Source organism: Periplaneta americana, chromosome 16 (assembly GCF_040183065.1).
Source record: "Periplaneta americana isolate PAMFEO1 chromosome 16, P.americana_PAMFEO1_priV1, whole genome shotgun sequence".
NCBI classification, from domain to species: domain Eukaryota; kingdom Metazoa; phylum Arthropoda; class Insecta; order Blattodea; family Blattidae; genus Periplaneta; species Periplaneta americana.
The window spans coordinates 183,015,500-183,036,232 of NC_091132.1; the positions used below are offsets into that span (position 1 = coordinate 183,015,500).

Here is a 20,733-nt window from a genome sequence, read left to right on the forward strand (position 1 = left end):
TTTTCAAGGTATTTCACATTGACAGTGATAAAAGTATGCAATATTCGTTTATAGTGTCAGATGGATACTCTACTTTGAATCTATTAATCAGTAATATTGATAGAAAACCCATAATAATAGTAAAAATTTAAACATGGAACTACGGCCGTTCTTAATTTCGATCGTCTGTTGGATCACGGCCATCTGGAAAAACCTCGTTATTTCGTTAAGGATTTAGTCAACCCTGACCTGGCATACCGTATTGAAGAAGGTACTGCATGAAACAATTTAACGAATGTCAGCTGTAGTACACAGTACTCTGCAATGATGTCTTATTCCTCCGAGGATTATGTGGACAAGGGATATGCTGTTACATCTGAGGTTAAATTCGAGAAAGATGAGGTGCCAATTTCGTCCGCTGTAGTGAAACGCGAACCTGAGGTAAGTGGAACACAAGTAATGCACTAGGTACTTATTCTTCTTCCATTGTCTGTCTTGTATTTTGATTGTCACAGTAGTATTTGCAGTACAGTAGTAGATCTTTTGGCTCTGTATCTACTACTTATGTCATGTTGCAAAGAAGTGTAATGTTGAATTTGTCTGGTTTTATGTTTCAAATTAGGAAACGAAATTGCTTGTTACATTTATCCTTAAAGGTTGCCAAATCACACTATTCCCGCAGTGTTACTTAAGGACATGACTTCATTTGTTTTCTCCGTGTTTTGTCTAAAATTCTCAATCCGGCCACTCCTTTACGGTTTCAAATGATTAATTTTGTATTAGGTGTACGTACAAATATAGCTCCAATTACTTTATAAAGTTTTAGGCTATCTTTTAATAGGATTGCCATACGTCCGTATTTTGTACGGAGAGTTTACATTTTAAGAGAGAGTAGGTTAATAAGAATTGGTTACTACATCCTTCAAGGGATGGCCCTTGTATATAGTCACCAATGGTAGCCTAAATAGCCATAGTTTCTTACACTTAGATTTTAATATTATAGACTATCAAAGACCAAAGTACTACATTCACAGATTACAAAGCTCACTTCCAGGAGAAAACATAAATTTATCTCAGGTAGCCAAACAGAAACTGGCGATATTATTCGCTGAAGAAGAAGATTTCGAAGAAAATATGAACTTTTACGACCAGTCTAAATCGTTTTGAAAGACGGCACCAAAATGGGGACATTTCGTCTCCATTATTGTTGATACCCCTTCGTTTTGAAAGAGGCACCAGAATGAGGAAATTTCGTTTCCAGCTTTGTTCACCACATTCTAGTTTATCGACTAGGCCTACTGAAATTTATTGATTCAGAGAGATTCTAATGAGGAAGGGAAGAAATTTATTGAGTCATGCTAAACTTGGGAACAGAATCAGTTATTAAAACAAAGTAACTTGCAGCTTAGTTTACCGAGGTAAACTGTATAGAATTCAATGTAAGAAAACGTAAAGTTAGTACAAAATGAGAAATATTTAAATATCCCAGGGTCGAAATTAATATGAAAATAAAAAACAAGTCGTTAAATAAAGTGTCACCATATACCGGTTGATTCTGTAAGTGAATGAAAGAATTAACAGAAAATAGAGGAATCTCTGCTGAAGATTTTGAGATATTATGGATTTTGAAGTCTGTAAACGCAAATTAAGGCGATTATGTCAGTTTTTCTACAAATAACTGGGTCAGCATTGTAGACCACAAGATCACCTCATTGGGCCATATCTTCTGCCTGCCCGTCTGAAAGGCCACGACATGTAAACTTTGCTACTAGGGATATTTGGAATTGCATCTTGCTGTACAGTAGTTCAATGGAATAAACGCAAAGAATGGTTAAATGATTGGTTGACTGGCAAACTTACTCGTGTTAAATTACACAACCTACTGCGGCTTACAGCTGTTTCGGTGCTTTCACACCATCCTCAGAGCCTACTAGATTTCGGCGTCATCTCGAATTTCGCTGCCTGTTGTAGGGGTGCGTTTGCGTGTTGAAAAGTGTTGAAACGTGGAGTCAAATAGTGTGTATGTTCTGAAATTGATCTGTGTGTTCAGAATTTGATCGGGTGTGTGTGTGTGGGTGGGCGTGCGCGCGCGTGCGTGCGTTTTTTTTTTTTCGTATTGTTCTAGTGTGTTGAGTTTTTGGTTTTTGGGTTGTATGTGTAGGATTTCCATGTCTGTATTTATGTTATTGGATGTATGGTTAGCATTAGTTATGTGCTCGGCGTATGTGGATGTATTGTGTCCTCTGGCTATTGCTTTAATGTGTTCTTTGTAGCGTGTTTGGAATGATCTGCCTGTCTGTCCAATGTAGAACTTGTCGTAACTATTACATGTGAGTTTGTATACGCCTGTGTGGTTGTATTTATACTTAAGTGTACGCAAGATTCAAGATGGAAAGAATGGTTGTTTTGGATTATCCACAGCTTAACTTCACACACAAGAAATTTCTAGCCCTTCAGTACAGTCTATCCTAAAATATTATATGACTGTTAACAACTAAACTTTTCAAAATCTTATTATTCTTCTTAACAAGTTATTCAAATTTTGGGATTACCGCAACAAAATCCCGAAACTATGCTACAGTATTTGCACAATCATGTTTTACGTGCAGGAAAGCCTGAAATATCCTAAAATGTGCGCGATTAACTTTGCTTATTCATAATCACAGGCATACGTATATAACATTTATGACTTTCAAAAGGCGAGTAATATTATGCCACTGCCTACGAATTCTGGACATATTCTTCATAATGTATCGATCATACAGCGAGTTTTAGTCGAGCTGTGGCATGCAGATATATAGAAAGCAGCTTGTAACGTTAGAAGTCGTCTTACAACCTCCTATAATAAATTGTTGATTTAAGTAATCCCTTTGTACTGCAGGAACGGCATTTTTTGGATCAGAATGTGACTGATATAGAGGAAGAATATATGGACCACAGTCATGACCTCAAATCCGAGATAAAATTTGAGGAAGATCCGCTGCTAATTTCGTTCCCTGTGGTGAAACGTGAACCAGAGGTGAGTGCATCATGAAGAATGAACTGTGATTTCTTCTTCCATTGTTTTTTTTTTTTTGGTTGGTTATTTAATGACGCTAAACTAGTTCGATTAATTAAAATGTGTCTCAGTGAAACGTACAGCAGAGTCCGTATAGGTCAGTTTCTGTCAGATGCGTTTCCAATTCACTGTGGGCTAAAGCAAGGACATGCACTATCACCTTTACATTTAACGTTGCTCTAGAGTATGCCATTAGGAAAGTAGAGGATAACGGAAAGGGTTTGGAATTGAACGGGTTACATCAGCTGCTTGTCTGTGCGGATGACATGAATATGTTAGGAGAAAATACACAATCGATAAGGGAAAACACGGAATTTTACTTGAAGCAAGTAAAGAGATAGGTTTGGAAGTAAATCCCGAAAGGACAAAGTATATGATTATGTCTCGTGACGAGAATATTGTACGAAATGGAAATATAAAAATTGTAAATTTATGCTTTGAAGAGGTGGAAAACTTCAAATACCTGGGAGCAACAGTAACAAATATAAAGCACATTCGGGAGGATATTAAACACAGAATAAATATGGGAAATGCCTGTTATTATTCGGTTGAGAAGTTTTTATCATCCAGTCTGCTGTCGAAAAATCTGAAAGTTAGAATTTATAAAACAGTTATATTACCGGTTGCTCTTTATGGTTTTGAAACTTGGACTCTCACTTTGAGAGAGGAACATAGGTTAAGGGTGTTTCAGAATAAGGTGCTTAGGAAAATATTTGGGGCTAAGAGGGATGAAGTTACAGGAGAATGGAGAAAGTTACACAACACAGAACTGCACGCATTGTATTCTTCACCTGACATAATTAGGAACATTAAATCCAGACGTTTGAGATGGGCAGGTCATGTAGCACGTATGGGCGAATCCAGAAATGCATATAGAGCGTTAGTTGGGAGGCCGGAGGGAATAAGACCTTTTGGGAGGGCGAGACGTAGATGGGAAGATAATATTAAAATGGATTTGAGGGAGGTGGGATATGATGATAGAGACTGGATTGGTCTTGCTCAGGATAGGGACCGATGGCGGGCTTATGTGAGGGCGGCAATGAACCTCCGGGTTCTTTAAAAGCCGGTAAGTAAGTATCAACTACGAGGTTATTTAGCGTCGATGAGATTGGTGATAGCGAGATGGTATTTGGCGAGATGAGGCCTAGGATTCGCCATAGACTACCTGACATTCACCTTACAGTTGGGCAAAACCTCGGAAAAAACCGAATAGGTATTCAGTCCAAGCAGGGAGCACCTGAGCGCAACTATAGATCGGCAGGCAAGTGCGTTAACCGACTGATCCACGCTGGTGTTTATCTTGTGTTTTGATTGTCGCGGACACTACCTCTTTGCAGCAGTGTTTGCAATGCCTTTCACTCTATAATAGAGACAAATAAAATTCCTTCACTGTTCACTATTACCAGTTCTGTCCTGTTGCAGAGAACTTTAATGTTGAACTGTTATTTCGTTTTATGTTTTAAATTTGAAAACGAAACTGTTTATTAAACTTTTTTTAATGATTTAAGAGGCATATTGGTCCGACAAGTTAGCATATAAATGAAATAATTATAATAAATCCTTCAATAAATGTATGTTTTAACCTAATGAGTAGTACAAAAAATTACATTAGGTCATTATACAATAAAATATGACTAGCGCTTTCGCCAATTAAATAGCATCTTCAGGTCTAATTAGCATATGGTAATGCTTTAAGCATAAAGACGTAGGTAAAAAGCAGCATAATAAAATATGATAAAATACATGATGTGAGATAATTACAACATTATGAATGACTGCACCAACAGAAAGCAATGTGATAATTGAGAATAACCATGAACCTCAAAAAATGTCTAATGCTTTACAAATTTTAAAACCTGTCAACAACGGGAATATCAATTTAGTTGTAGAAGAATTTTACATAACTAAATCTCTTAGTAATAATATTTCTTTACTTAATGAACAACTACCTAATCCTAATAACTCTTTATTCAAATTGGTCAATAGGACCTCTTCTTACTGCAACACGTACCCCCCTCCACTTACGTCATGATGTGGTTCTTTCATATGTCAATGCACCAGTCAACACCACGCAAGTTGCCATGTAACATCAGTTCTTCCTACAGCTCCAAAATTTCGTAAGTTTTTTATTGCTAGGTAACTTTGCTCCGTATATGTCTACTGTCCTTACTTAAACACTTTTTTTTATTAATTATTACACATTCACAACACGCTACCATTCTATCCATCGAGATGACTGTTGCAACTTTTTACCCATTTTAACCGTGTCATCTTTATACTCATAAGCTGCACACATATTTTTGCAGATTTCTGTTTAAGGCACAGATTCTGTTATTTTAACATCTAGACTCTATATGAGGTTTAATTACCACAACTACCACGCCTTTTGCAAGTTATTATTATCACATTGTTTTCTGTTGTTAATTAGTTATTCACTAAAGACAAGAATTACCACATAAAAAATCTACCCCAAGAATTGTCTTCTGTTGAGGTACGGTTTGTTTATGGCGATCATCGTCGGACGCACATCGCCGGCGATTATAAACGCTGGCGATGATCGCCGAGAAGTGGTTTCTTTATTGACGCACATCGCTGTAGATTCTCATTTGTTTATTCCTTCATCTACTACATATGGTCAAGTAAATTAATGTAGGCCACGGACATAACCTAAAAATTATAATGAAAAATGCAAGATAATGAAGTTGCTTTTTATTCTAGAAGAGGGAGATGACGATATCAAAATCTCGCATGCGTATTATAAAAGGAACAAGCTGCAGACTAATGAAATATTCAGGAATAGGTTTACAGAATTCTATTTTAACACATTGATAATGAGACATCTTTATAACAACGCTACAAAATTTAAGGAATATTTCAGACTCTCACCTGACCAGTTTGATTATGTTTTGAGTTTAATTGAAAATGACAATGTTAAATTACCTACAAATTTTGTCAAGACCTCCGTAACTCCAGTTGAAAGATTGGCAGTAACTCAGGTTATGAACTGATTATTATTATTATTATTATTATTATTATTATTACTATTATTACTATTAGTATTGTTATGATACTGTATTACATTACATGGTGTATTCCAAACAATAATTAAAAAAAAATTGGCTAAACTAGCGCTGAGGTAGTTCCCTTCGTAATCCGCTTATACACTTTACATGTACGAACATGTGATAGGTTAGGTTTGGTTCGTTTGGGCTTTTATTATGCCTTGTATATACAATCAACTACATCTCTAAAAAAAAAAAAAAAAAACGCTATATTTCAGAATACCGTGTAAGTACTTAGGTAGGCCTAGTCACAGAAAACTTACAGAAGAGAGAATTTCCTCCTTACCCAACACTGAACGAAATTCTCTGGGGCTCGGGCGTGATAAAAATGTAATATGTAATGTAAGGGTTTATTGTTTAATTTCTTTATTAATTCACATGCTCATATTAAAAAGAGAATTATGTTGTGACACATATTCAATAATAATTTCGTCTTCAGACCGCGAAAAATTACAAAACGTCTTGATTTGTTTTGCAGCCAAAACGTACAGACGTGGTTAATGTGTACAGATTAAATATTCGATATTACAACATGACCTTGTCTAAATATCGATTATTGAACACGAATGCGGCGATGTGCGTCCTGAATTTGCTTCAGAAGCAACCTCCAGCGATCTGCGTTGCTTCCAACGAACTGCGCTGGCGATCTTCGCTGTAAAGAAACCGTGCGCATTCATTTCAACTGCTAGCAAATCCGGCAACAATTGCTGGCGATGATCGCCGTAAACAAACCGTACCTTTAGCTAAAATTCTACTAGTCCCAGTACGATTTAAATGCAATTCTGTTGCATCTAAGACCGATACGCTTTTGTTAATGTAACTCGTGCTATCTCTATGTTTTATTTGCTCTGTACTTGTAGGAAGACCAGAGTGACTTGTATGCAGTGAAGGAGGAGCCATGGTTGGAAGTGAAGGCAGAAGGAAACGACGTTTCCACCGAAAGGTGAGTGCGGTGAGCGAGTCTTCACTAGACCTTGACCAAAACTACTTCCGACTTGACAGTTTACAGAGAAGGGGGAGCAGTGTTGCCATGTTGCCCATCTTTTGTGTAAGCGAGCGCGCTGCCGATAGAGTGCAGTAATGAAAGGCTAACATGAACACATACATTTCTAACCAATTTTTTTAACACTAGGCATTAAAATTGGTGTACATTATTATTTTTATTAGTCTATTATTATAAGTGGTAGTGGTAGTAGTAGTGGTAGTAGTCTTCAATGCAATACCGTTAGAAAAGCGTCGAAAGGACTATGAACTGAAAAATCAGGTTTAAATTTAATACGAAGCCTTTACTTTTATGAGTGCTGTTAGTCTTCAATGTAATATTGTTAGAAAGGCATTGAAAAAATTGTAAACTGTAAAAATATTTATGATTAAAAATCTACATGGCTTTTTTCTTTTCCAATATCAATAACAGTGCTCTTATTAATTTTAACACAAGCAGTAGTTCTCACTATGACTTGCGCCAAAGATAAAAGAGGCCCGCCATGATCTTTTTCCCTCTCAAAATACTCTCTTACTTTGCACACCATCTCTCGCACTTGACTCTTTAACGGGGAACTTTGTACAATATTCTTTGTTCTTCTCCTGCCTTTCCTTCCTTCCGACATTGCACAAGTCATCTGTTTCGAAATTCTTGCAGAAACTAGAAAACACACTCCACCAATGACAAGGAAGATAATATGTGTCATATAATTTAAACGCAATAATTATCGATACACTAAAACAACTAAATAATATTTTTAATTCACACAAAGGACGCACTAACCAGCCAACTCAAAAGTCATTCCGGGCACTGTATTCACCACTGGGCCGTGGTATTCACAGGCAACTTGTAAACATAGACACGGCAACACAGTACCGTTACCATGGTTACGCATCTCTCGTGATTGGTTGATTTGAATGGTTGCCATGATAACATGCTAAAGGCGCCATTTGTCAGGTCGGAAGTAGTTTTGGACAGACCATAGACCCCTGCATTTTCATGAAAACGACCAACCAAAGCTCACCAATCAGCTTCGGTTGTAAAGAAGCAGTCGGGTAATGTTTTGCTCGACCGCAAGGAGTCGCGAATTTACAACCGATTTGGTTGAAGCATTTATTCATTCGATCGCGAGCGCTCGAATTTGTTGCACTACATTTACATCACCATTTGTTGCATGGTACTCGGGAACCAACCCTATCAAGAAGGTTACCATTTTGTTTTTATTTCAAATAGCATGAAAACCAAGAAGTATTTGAACATTTAAATAAGGAAATATAATCTTTAAATGACACATTTCGTTAAATGAAATAATACTTGATATTGTTATCAATAATGTTATTCAATATCCTTCTTTTCAGACTCATTATACCGGCAATGAAAATATTTAATGTAGCTTAGTAAATATATAATTGCATAAAAGGAACAGAGGTTATGCAGTGCGTTCCAAATATCTTCAAAAGCAGACATAGGTCTAATCTATAGTCCAGGTCAGCTTAATTAGTACCCTAAGGATGAAACCTAACCATTTTTTCCCCATTACTACATAAGCTAGTGGATTATGGTGATTTTCTAGTTTGCAGGTTGAATTTTCTTTTGCCAACTTCATTTCGAATCCAGGTACTGAGAAATACTACAACTGGTAGTGATTTTATAACTTATGTTGGCAGCAGTGACACAAGTTCTCAGTAGTTTAAATTATGAAAATTCAAATTGTTCTAGATTTCCGAGCCCATTACTGGAAGCTAGTGAAATTTGAACGTACTATTAATTAATTAATATCAGTATTAATATTAATACACCATAGTTATTGTATATGTTGCTTTGTGTTGTTGTTACAATTTCAAGATTAAAGTCAGGTAGGCTGAGTGCAAATAAATATATCATATTTCGTGTGATACATGCCCTTGAGTAATCGATAGAAATAAAATTTCACATTTTAATTAATTTCTTTCGTGTTTAGACTTATATTACAATAATGGAGTAAATATTCTAAAGCATACATTTCAAAGTGGCATTCGTTTTCGGAATTCATACTAATCATTTCACGTGATCAAACAAAATACATTTTTAGGTTAGATCTCGTGATTCGTAAACTGTTTAATCAAAGCAATGAATGTCATGTTGTCAGACTAAATACAGTTTAATATTAGATCATACCCTAATCTACAAAGTGCTAACATAATGTGCGAGAGGACCAGAAGAAAAATATACTCTTTCACAAATTATTGAACCTTTTAAAAAAACACCTCCCCAACATAAAGATGAGATGTGGTAAATAAGCAAGACATCGTTATTGTTAATACTATATTATTATTATTATTATTATTATTATTATTATTATTATTATTATTATTATTATAGTACATTACATTGTGTGATTTTATCCTCTTTTGGTGATATCTAGTATTAGTTGGCAACACTTAAGAGACGGCCAAATCAGTATTTTAGGAATTACTCTTACGTGACCCTCAGTATATCTCAGTCATAGTCTTTAATACAAATAAACCAATTCTACATGATCACTTAACTTAATATTTTTACAGATCTGTGTGTTAGTATATACTTAATCGCATACAAAGAAATTCAAGTTGGAGCTACATATACTAAGTTAGATACAGATTCTATTATTCCACATCCAACGACCATATCACAAAATGTCGAGGATAGTGGAAACAAAATTCGTTCTAAAAAAACTGAAGGAATAATTGAAAAATCGCCATTTGGTTTTAAAATTAATAACTTTTGTTGAAACTGGACTAGATTTTCCTCTTTGGTTTCTTTAATGTATTTATTTTCGTTCTGTGACGTGACGAATACAACACTGTTACAAAATGTTAACATCTCTTCTGTTCAACTATACCTAGAGAATAAAGACCAACATCTGATAGCCTGTATAGTGTACTCTCGGCTCCAGAAATAAAGAACTCTTGCCCACGCCACTTTTACACTGATGACAGCGATAGACAGGCCAGTTAGGGAAGGTTGTCTTGCTAAAACTTTCAGCAATAATAGGTCATCAGTCAGTTTAACATTTCCATTACGCAGACTGTAATCACATCGATCGAAGACAGTTTTCAACCTAAGATTTACTTGAAAAGATCGAGACCGACCAGTAGACATCTAATCACCCCACACAACACAAACATGCTGCATTCAGGACAATGGTACACAGATTACTCAACATACCCATGAGCCAACAACACTACAATGAAGAAGTGAACACAATCAAATACATAGCACAAGAAAACGGATACATTCCAAACATAATAGACAACATCATAAGGAAGACAAAACAAAAACTTAACAAACACAAAAATACACAACACAAACACAAGAAATACATCACATTAACATATGAAAACAAAAGCACACATAAGATCGCATCTTCATTCAGAAAACAGAAATACAACATAACATACAGAACAGAAAACACACTACAAAGACATCTCAACACACAAAAAACACAAACAAATAAATACGACCACACGGGTGTATACAAACTCACATGTAATAGTTGCGACAAGTTCTACATAGGACAGACAGGCAGATCATTCCAAACACGCTACAAAGAACACATTAAAGCTATAACCAGAGGACACAATACATCTACATACGCCGATCACATAACCAATACTAACCATACATACAATAACATAAATACGGACATGGAAATCCTACACTCACAACCCAAGAACCAAAAACTCAACACACTAGAACAATACGAAATATACAAACACACTAAAACACACCCCGATCAAATCCTCAACACACAGATCAATTTCAGTACACACACACACACACACACACACACACTATTCGACTCCACACTTCAACACCGTCCAACAATAAAACACACCCTCTTAACAGGCAGAGAAGTTCGAGATGACGCCGCGATCTAGTAGGCTCTGATGATGGTGCGTGAAGCACTGAAACAGCTGTAACCCGGACAAATAATACATATTTAACACGAGTAAGTCCACTAGTTCATCAATTAATTATATTCAAGTGTTAAAAGTGGTGTACGCAAGATTCAAAATGAATGAAATATTGCTCTCTAGCGGTAAATAACAACACTATTTGAGATCTATTTTCCAAAATGTCTGAACGCAATGATTTTTTCCCAGTAAGAGAATGCCTACATTACTGTGTTACTTGCCTATGGTCTTTCGTCAGTAAGAAAAAATGTCAGCAATGTTTTCACTTTCCATATCGCAAAAAGTATCAACTTTAAATGTGATGTAACTGAACAAATATTTAACATATTCTGTTTAGGGCCCAAAACACTGGTTTCAAAGATGTAAGCTAAATTCCGACTTAAATAAAAATGATATTGAAAATGGCAACCTCGTTTATCAAACCCTCACCAATAATACAGTTCCAACACTTTCTGTTCTTTTTAAATAGTGTACTTCCGAAGCTCTAATATTTTATTCCCTCTGTTCTACATATTTTATTCTTGTATTTTATTTTATGTTATGTAATTTCTTGGCCTTATATTGTATGTAGTCTGGATCAGTTTATTTAATACCCTAACCGTGAAATTAAATACCCTAAGGGTGAAACCAAACCATTTTCCCCCTAGTAATATATATGCTAGTGGATTATGGTGATTTTATAGTTTGAAGGTTTAATTTTCTTTTGCCAACTTCGTTTCGAATTTCGGTACTGAGAAATATTACAACTGGTAGTGATTTGATAACTATTATGTTGGCAGCAGTAACAGTCACTGTCAGTAGTTAAATGTTATAAAATTAAAATTGTTCTATATTTCTGAGCCAACACTGGAAGCTATTGAAATTTGAATATATGAATAATTAATTAATATCAGTATTAAAATTAATACTAACAATTTTTTATGTGTTGTGTTGCGTTGTTGTTACAATTCAAGATTATAGTTGGATAAGTGTAAAAATAACATATGGTGTGATACATGCACTCGAATGATCGATAGAAATGCGTTTCATATTTTACTTAATTTATTTCGTGTTTATATTTTTTTACAATAATACCAAAGGGAGAAAATAGCATGGCAGTGACTCCTCGAGGACAGAAATATAGTTTATATGTATTTGATCTTAGAAAGATGATAACGAAGAAGGAATTATGCGTACAGAGACAGCATTTATAACTAGAATAGCAAAATTATTAGGAGTAAGTTTTCTTAAGCATACATTTGAAAATGGCATTCGGTTTTCGGCGTTTGTACTAATCATTTCACTTGATCAATCAAAATTCATTTTTAGGTTAGGTCTCGTCAATCGTAAACTGTTCACTCCAAGCAATGAATTTCATGTCAGACAAAATAGATTTCAATATTAGATTATATTTTATTTTTATTTTATTGGGTTATTTTACGACGCTGTATCAACATCTAGGTTATTTAGCGTCTGAATGAAATGAAGGTGATAATGCCGGTGAAATGAGTCCGGAGTCCAGCACCGAAAGTTACCCAGCATTTGCTCCTATTGGGTTGAGGGAAAACCCCGGAAAAAACCTCAACCAGGTAACTTGCCCCGACCGGGATTCAAACCCGGGCCACCTGGTTTCGCGGCCAGACGCGCTGACCGTTACTCCACAGGTGTGGACTAGATTATATTAATCCACTAATTACCAACATAATCTGCGATAGGTTCAGGAAGAAAATATACGACTACTCTTTCACAAACTATAATTATTGAAATATTTACAAAACATCTGCCAACATAAAGGCGAGATGTGGTAAATAACCAAGACATCGTTATTGTTACTATTGTTATTATTATTTTTGTACATGGCGGTGTGATTATACCCTCTTTGGTGATACCTGGTATTAGTTGGCATCACTGAAGAGACTGCCAAATTATACTAAAAGCCAGATTATGAACCGACTAAACCGGAAGCAACGTTCTGTTGCTCTCTTTCTGAGCTCTGTTGCCACATAGTGGGGCGAGATTCAAAGCGTGTTCAGCGTTTGTCACCGATATGTTTCAAATAACTACTGTATATAGTTCTCGATAACACTATCCACAATATTAGTAATTAAAATTACTGTTTTTAAGAAAGCACGAGCTAATGACGCTGGTACGAAATGCGACTCGTAATGCACGTGGTACTGCAAATGAACTGGCTACACTGTCTCCGTGATTTCGTTGCCAGATTTTCGTTAGCAGACAACATTTTCACGCGATGTCCAATGAAAAGCTCCGTTCTCGTTCTTCCCTCCAACCCCCCACACACAACGTGTCATCACTGCACAGGCTACTCCTCTAACCCGCACCTTCCTCTCGCCCTCCCAACTATTTCGTGTTTAGTCGGTTCATAACCTGGCTTTTAGTATAGTCTTTTGGGAAATGTTCTTACGTCATCTTCACTATAATATTAATTGAAAATAGCATCCCTTGAATCATTTTAGTAATTAAATCGATATGATTATTTACTAAAATGTATCCCTAACACTACTGTACCTCCGGGTCAAATAAGTTTGTTCTAATTTGGGTATTCAGTGATCAAATAAGCGTATATTTATACTATGTCATAGACTAAAAGTATATTTTGCTCATAGGAGTACAGCGTCCACTAAGGGGAAATCACCAGAATTCGACGGTATTGCACATAAAGAGAGCACGACTCTATGTCAGATTTCCAGTAGTTCAGGTTCCTCGGTAAAAACTGTGCGGACTCATGAAGATTATCAGCTCGCAGGCAAGACATCTTTCAAATGCAGTGTTTGTGGTATGTGTTTCTCGGAGTCAAGGACCCTAATACACCATGAACAGCTGCACACAGCCGAGAAACATTTCAAATGCGAGCTCTGTGGTAAGTGTTTCTCGAAATCGTGTAACCTAAAAACTCATCAACACCGGCACACAGGCGACAAACCTTTCAAATGCGATGTTTGTGGTAAGCGTTTCTCGGATTCAAGTAATCTAAAAACCCATCAACGCCTGCATACAGGCAACAAACCTTTCAAATGTGATCTTTGTGGTAAGCGTTTCATGAAATCGTGTAACCTAAAAACCCATGAACACCGGCACACAGGCGATAAACCTTTCAAATGCGATGTTTGTGGTAAGTGTTTTTCGGAGTCGAGTAGTCTAAAATGCCATGAACGCCTGCACACCGGGGACAAACCTTTCAAATGCGATATTTGTGGTAAGTGTTTTTCGCAGTCGAGTAATCGGAAAATCCATCAACGCTTGCACACAGGCGACAAACCTTTCAAATGTGATATTTGTGGTAAGTGTTTCTCGTATTTGAGTGTTCTAAAAAACCATCTACGCCTGCACACAGGTGAGAAACCTTTCAAATGTGATGTTTGTGGTAAGTCTTTCTTGAAATCTTATAACCTAACAACACATCAGCGTTGGCACACGGGCGAGAGACCATTCAAATGCGATGTTTGTGGAATGTGTTTCTCGCATTCGGGAAACCTAAAAAAGCATGATCGCCTGCACACAGGCGAGAAACCTTTTAAATGTGATGTTTGTGGTATGTGCTTCTCACAGTCGTTTGGCCTGAAAAGCCATGAACGCCGGCACACACGCAGCAAACCTTTCAAATGTGCTGTTTGTGATATGTGTTTTTCGAGGTCGAGTAACCTAAGAAGGCATGAACGCCTGCACACAAATGAGAAGCGTTGTAAATTTGATGGCTGATAAATGTGTTTCGCTAGTAGTAGTAGTTTTATTTTGCCTGGCAGAGTTATGGCCATAAGACCCTCTCTTCCACTCAACCAGGTTTCAATAATATACATGAAACACAGAATTATGTGATAGATTACAAAACAACACAAAAGGAGATACCTTTGAAATTACATAAAATATAGTAGAAAATTACAAATAGTCAAGATCAGTTACATGATATAAAATTACGAATTGTCAAGATCAGTTACATAATATAAGAACAATATAAAATAAAATAGAAAATTACACATAATCAAAATCAGTTACATAACATAAGGGGAATATATACTCCCTGACAGTTACACTTACACTTGCCTTGTTCGATTTGAGCAAAATCTCGGTCATAGCTTAAGACAGAGTATTCTGAAACAAGGTATTACGAGTCATCTTCATCACTAAATCCCTTAGCTCTGACATGAAACGCTAAGAACAGTGACATTCTATTTTTATACATCTTGATTACACACTTTAACATCGCTAACAATTCGATAAATACCAGGCGCATCCTGAAAGTAAGTTTCCCGATTTTTTCCCCTTGAAAGTAAACGTCATTAGTCGTGTCAATTGCGCATCATATGCCAGCCAGACAGGTCCCGCCTGGTGCCAGTAGCGTGGCAGCAGTGGTCCGAAATGAAAGCTCTTATTCCTTCTCCGCCGCCTGCGAGGTTCGGTCGGTGGTGATAAAGTTCTTTAATGCACAAGGCATTGCGCCAATTGAAATTCATCGACAGCTCTGTCAGGTCTATGGGCCGAACATCTCTCTCTCCCTCTCCCACCCCCTCTCTCTCTCTCACCTCAAGAAATTCCTGTCCTCCGCTGAGCGTTTTGGCAACGACGAAGAGCTGAAGACGTCTGTCACACGCTGGTTTCATTCACAGGCGGCAGAGTTCTACGACTAAGGGATATAAAAGTTGATCCCACGATACGACTAGTGTCTCAATTCTGATGGTGGCTATGTTGAAAAATAGCTGAAACATTGCTGTACCTGTTGCCAATAAATGTTTTCCTGAAAGTGTGTGTTCTTTTTTTTTTAAATAGGGAAACTTACTTTCTGGATGCGCCTCGTATGTTATATGAACGTAGATGCACTGTCACCTTTACTTTTTAACTTTGCTCTAGCGTATGCCATTAGGAAAGTCCAGGATAACAGACAGGGTTTGGAATTGAACGGGTTACATCAGCTTCTTGTCTATGCGGATGACGTGAATGTGTTAGGAGAAAATCCACAAACGATTAGGGAAAATACGGGAATTTTACTTGAAGCAAGTAATGAGATAGGTTTGGAAGTAACTCCCGAAAAGACAAAGTATATGATTGTCTCGTGACGGGAATATTGTACAAAATGGAAATATAAAAATTGGAAATTTATCCTTTGAAGAGGCGGAAAAATTCAAATACCTGGGAGCAACAGTAACAAATATAAATCATACTCGGGAGAAAATTAAACACGAATAAATATGGGAAATACCTGTTATTATTCGGTTGAGAAGCTTTTATCATCCACTCTCCTGTCAAAAAATCTAAAAGTAAGAATTTATAAAACAGTTATATTATCGGTTGTTTTTTATGGTTGTGAAACTTGGATTCTCACTTTGAGAGATGAACATAGGTTAAGAGTGTTTGAGAATAAGGTGCTAGAAAAATATTTGGCGCTAAGAGGGATGAAGTTACAGGAGAATGGAGAAAGTTACACTACACAGAACTGCACGCATTGTATTCCTCACCTGACATAATTAGGAACATTAAATCCAGACGTTTGAGATGGGCAGGGCATGTAGCACGTATGGTGAATCAAGAAATGCATATAGAGTGTTAGTTGGGAGACCGGAGGGAAATGACCTTTGGGGGGACTGAGACGTAAATGGAAACATAATATTAAAATGGATTTGAGGGAGGTGGGATATGATGATAGAGATTGGATTAATTTTGCTCAGGATAGGGACCGATGGCGGGCTTATGTGAGGGCGGCAATGAACCTCCGGTTTCCTTAAAAGCCAGTAAGTAAGTAAGTTTTATGAACAATTTCCTGTGTTAAATGTAACTATTATGGTATTGTACCTTGTTTACTACGAGTGTTATTTCAAATTTGAACGAAATTAATAATTTGTTTTCTATGTTCAACTCAAGCACGCATTCTTTTCCGTGCAACTGCATAAAATCTTGTCCTTTCTTCCTTCTTTTTGATTGATTACAGGGAAACGTCTATACTACTACTACTTTCAACTGTTCCTTGTATTCAGGAGCTCTTTTGAAAATAAGACGTCCATTTTCTTTTCAAATCATTTTCATTTCTCACATGTAATGAAAATATAAGACTTCAAAAGTCTTCATGCAATTTATCATCATTAATGTTGAGGTGAAGATCACTAACCAATCGATCAAGATTCCTCCAAGTGGGTGGAGTTTTCCAAAACAGAACAGACCTTCCTTTAAAAAACTGACTATTCAAAATCAAACAATTTATAAAATATTGCAGGTTCGCCGAGTTAGTTCTGTGGTAGCATTCCGGCCTCCAGACTAGCCGGATCGATTCCCGGTAGGGTCAGATATTTTCATGTAAAATTTCTACCTCGGGACTAAGAGAGATGGCGTGCACAACTTCTAATTGTGCACCAATATGCCAGGGTTAAATTTCAAATCTCTCCGCAGTGCATATGAAGAGAAGGCATATGTCACTGTTGATAGTGATTCGTCCGTCGGATGGGGACGTTAAGCCTGGCAGCCCCCTTTGGTGCTATTCGACAGGAGTAGGCTAAATGCCGACACCGGGTTTCCTCTTCTCCCTTCCTCATCTTCATCATCATCATTACTCATTCCATACACTACACTTACACGGACACTTACACATACATTCACCCTAGTACACGATATAACTCTCCCCTGATACCCATCATGTACAGCGTGGTCCGTCGAAGTGGTGTACAACTAGAAAAATGGGTCACAGTCCTGCCATCTATCCACAATATATGCGGAACCCGAATCAAGCAAGTGACGTGGGTCGGCATTGGATACAAACACACAAAATATTGCAGAACTGTGTTAAGAACGGAAATAAACTAGAATGAAACTTCTGTGTATCTCACTCACACATGTGTTTAAATATTTTATTGCATTCACTGCTGTAAAATTTACCAACTTGCTTATTCTCATGCTCAGGTTTCATTTTCCATATCACAGCATTCAACTCAGTCGATGTAAATGACTTGTGTTCTAGCTGCTGAATGATTCTATGAAACACTTTTAGTATATTGTGAAGGAACCACAAATGAACTGAAAAATCGTCATCTTCACTAAAAACAGACTACAACATACTGCTGCACTTTTCTTCCCCTCGAGGTAAGAAGTACTTCTCAGTCTTCCAGTTCAAGAAGAGGCGTTCATCAACAACAGGGTACTTTGAAAGACATCGCATTGATACATTCCTCAAAAGTGATTTTATTCTTCATATTAAAGTCTAAAAAAGGTTTTAATTCTTTTGTTTCGACCGAAAATGAATATTCATTACATATAATTTTATGAGAAATTCCTCAATCAAGAAATGAGAAAACTGTTACTGCAGATTTCAAACATTCATTTAAAGAACAGCTCTTGCAGTTTGGTTCTCTGCCAACAGCTTCTGATACACAGAAACATTTCTTTTCATAATTAACTGCAGCATTAACAGCTGTATTTTTGCTACTTGAGATAATTCCAAATATTTTTACTTAAAATTGCTGAGATGCATTTGATGATTTTTATTATACTCCAATTTTACAGAGAACCCTATTTTACCAGAGATAGGTATGCTAGGGTTATAAATACATGATAACAACAACAACAATAATAATAATAATAGCAATAAAAGGTAAAGATAAAAAAAGGTATCCCCGTAACATGCCATGAAGGCACTTGGGGGGCATGGAGGTAGAGACCCATGCTTTCCATGACCTAGGCACTACAATGAGGTGGTGTGGTCGGCACCACGCTCTGACCGTCTTTTACCCCCGGGAAAGACCCGGTTCTCAATTTTATAGGAGGCTGAGTGAACCTCGGGGCCGTTCTCAAAGTTTAGCAACGAGAAAAATTCCAGTCACCACCTGGGATCGAACACCAGACCTTCCATATAGCAATAATAATAATAATAATATGATATTGATTAATGAAGTCTCCTATTCATTGATTTAATTTCTTCCTGTAACCACTACAGGTTGCCATCGACAAAGAGTACCATGATACAATAGAGTAAATGCCTTGAGGCTTAGTGATAAATTGTTGTTAGAGTGAAAAATAAACAATTTGAATTATATTGAAACGGATGATATTAAACGAAGTAACGTCAAGGAGATGCGAATTAGTCATGGTCCATATGTATGATGCCTGAAAATAGCTATTGAACCTTTGAGTGCTGCAATTGTTAGATCTCTTAAAGTACTTTTATGCAGGCCAAAAGATTTACAGAAGTCGACTAGGAACCGGGGTATGGTCCCACGTGCTCCTATCATTAGTCCCGTAATGACGATGGATTCCAGATGGTATTTGTCCTTATAAAAACTGATGGAAGGTTCATATATATTCCTTTTTTCCACGTGTACTTCTTTTGGCTGGTGTTCGTGCGATTCGAATCTCACAGTAGGATCTATGATGTAACCTTCAAGAGAGGGAGGTTTAAATGCAATTATGTCAATTCTTCGATTACTGCCCTCACTGGATATGCCGTGTACTTCTTCATATACTGAATAACCTTTGTTCCTTAAGGCAGTTGCTATTATAGATCTCACTGTATGATGCCGCGTATTTCGTAGAAGTTCACCGTGTGGACAGGCCCCCAGGACATGGGCAAGGGTTTCAACCTCCCTGTCGCAACGTCGACAGAGATTACTGCCCGAAGACCTGCCAGATACACTACGCACAGCTGACACGTTCGCATTCATCTTACGTTTCAATTATGAAATTAATACAATTTTACAAATCTGTATATTCAGCAAATCTCTACAAAGTTTTATAATTTATACACATGAATGAATGAAATGCAATGAGATGAAATTAAATACTAAAATACAATCTTATATTTCTATTAACAAGTTTCATGAAATGTATACTATATTATAACCTAAGCAAATAACTAATCCTAATATTCACTAGAATGTAGTTTAAATTTCTGTGGGTTGAAATCTCTGAAGACGTTACACAGTTTTCCGTCAAACAATGTTTTTACAAGCAGTTTCTAAATTTTATACAACACATTTATCGTGAATCTATTTTAGATTGTTTTCCTAATTTATTTCTATCAAGTGTTAATTTCAATATTTCTAGCAAATTATATAAAAAAAACTACAGAAAGAAAATAATATTACTTCACTAGACTCATTTGCGTCTAGAAAAAAGTCAAATTCATCATGAGTAACCCCAGTTACAGGGAAAAATCTCTTTATTTCTTAAATTTGAATAATTTATACTAATAATATAAAAAACAGTCACTGTTTTTATATTTTGAATGAGTCATCTCTGAATGTGGTCCCAAAATATTCTCAACAATATTGGCAGGTTTCGAATGCCAATTCGATATTTTGCAAGTAATTTCGGAATCATGTGTTTGATTTGGATGCTGTTTATTTTCAGTCTCAAGTGTTGTAACTTAGCTACACTGTGAACAACACCATGGTTATCTGATACAACTTCTGCTACAATTGCAAACTTTTCTTCTTTCGACGCTTTCTTTACACAAAACTTGGACATTGTATGAGACTGTCTAATATTTGTCAAGCCACCTGTAAGCTTTCTTGAAAGACAGTGAATTTGCATTGCGTGGTTTGCTTCATTTCTTACATTAATCCTTTTTCATACCGGTACATAACTTACATTCAGCAGGTAACGTCAATACCATTCTGAAGCCATTTTCCCCACTGTATTAATCAGTCATCCTTAAAAACATAATACCTTATCAACTTTTTCTTTTTGCGAGTTCCTCTCTGGTCAGAATATGAATCTAATATCGGTCTACCCAGCTTTGAC

The 20,733-nt window shown here is 36.6% G+C and overlaps 1 protein-coding gene across 3 annotated transcripts; it reads left to right on the forward strand.

Annotated features, from left to right (window-relative positions):
* The first annotated feature begins 57 nt into the window (after positions 1-57).
* Positions 58-15,502, forward strand: LOC138692200 (zinc finger protein 235-like). Of its 3 annotated transcripts, XR_011330027.1 has the most exons (5): positions 58-420; positions 2,861-2,998; positions 5,024-5,154; positions 6,960-7,042; positions 13,623-13,667. XR_011330027.1 is itself a non-coding variant. In XM_069815282.1 (4 exons), exons 1-4 carry the CDS (start codon positions 304-306, stop codon positions 14,713-14,715), a joined length of 1,431 nt encoding a protein of 476 aa, XP_069671383.1. In that variant the 5' UTR covers positions 77-303; the 3' UTR covers positions 14,716-15,502. The 3 variants fall into 3 exon arrangements, 2 of the variants coding, with proteins under 2 accessions (XP_069671384.1, XP_069671383.1); XM_069815282.1 differs by lacking the exon at positions 5,024-5,154 and having other exon boundaries at positions 77-420; positions 13,623-15,502; XM_069815283.1 differs by lacking the exons at positions 2,861-2,998; positions 5,024-5,154 and having other exon boundaries at positions 66-420; positions 13,623-15,502.
* The last annotated feature ends 5,231 nt before the right edge of the window (positions 15,503-20,733 follow it).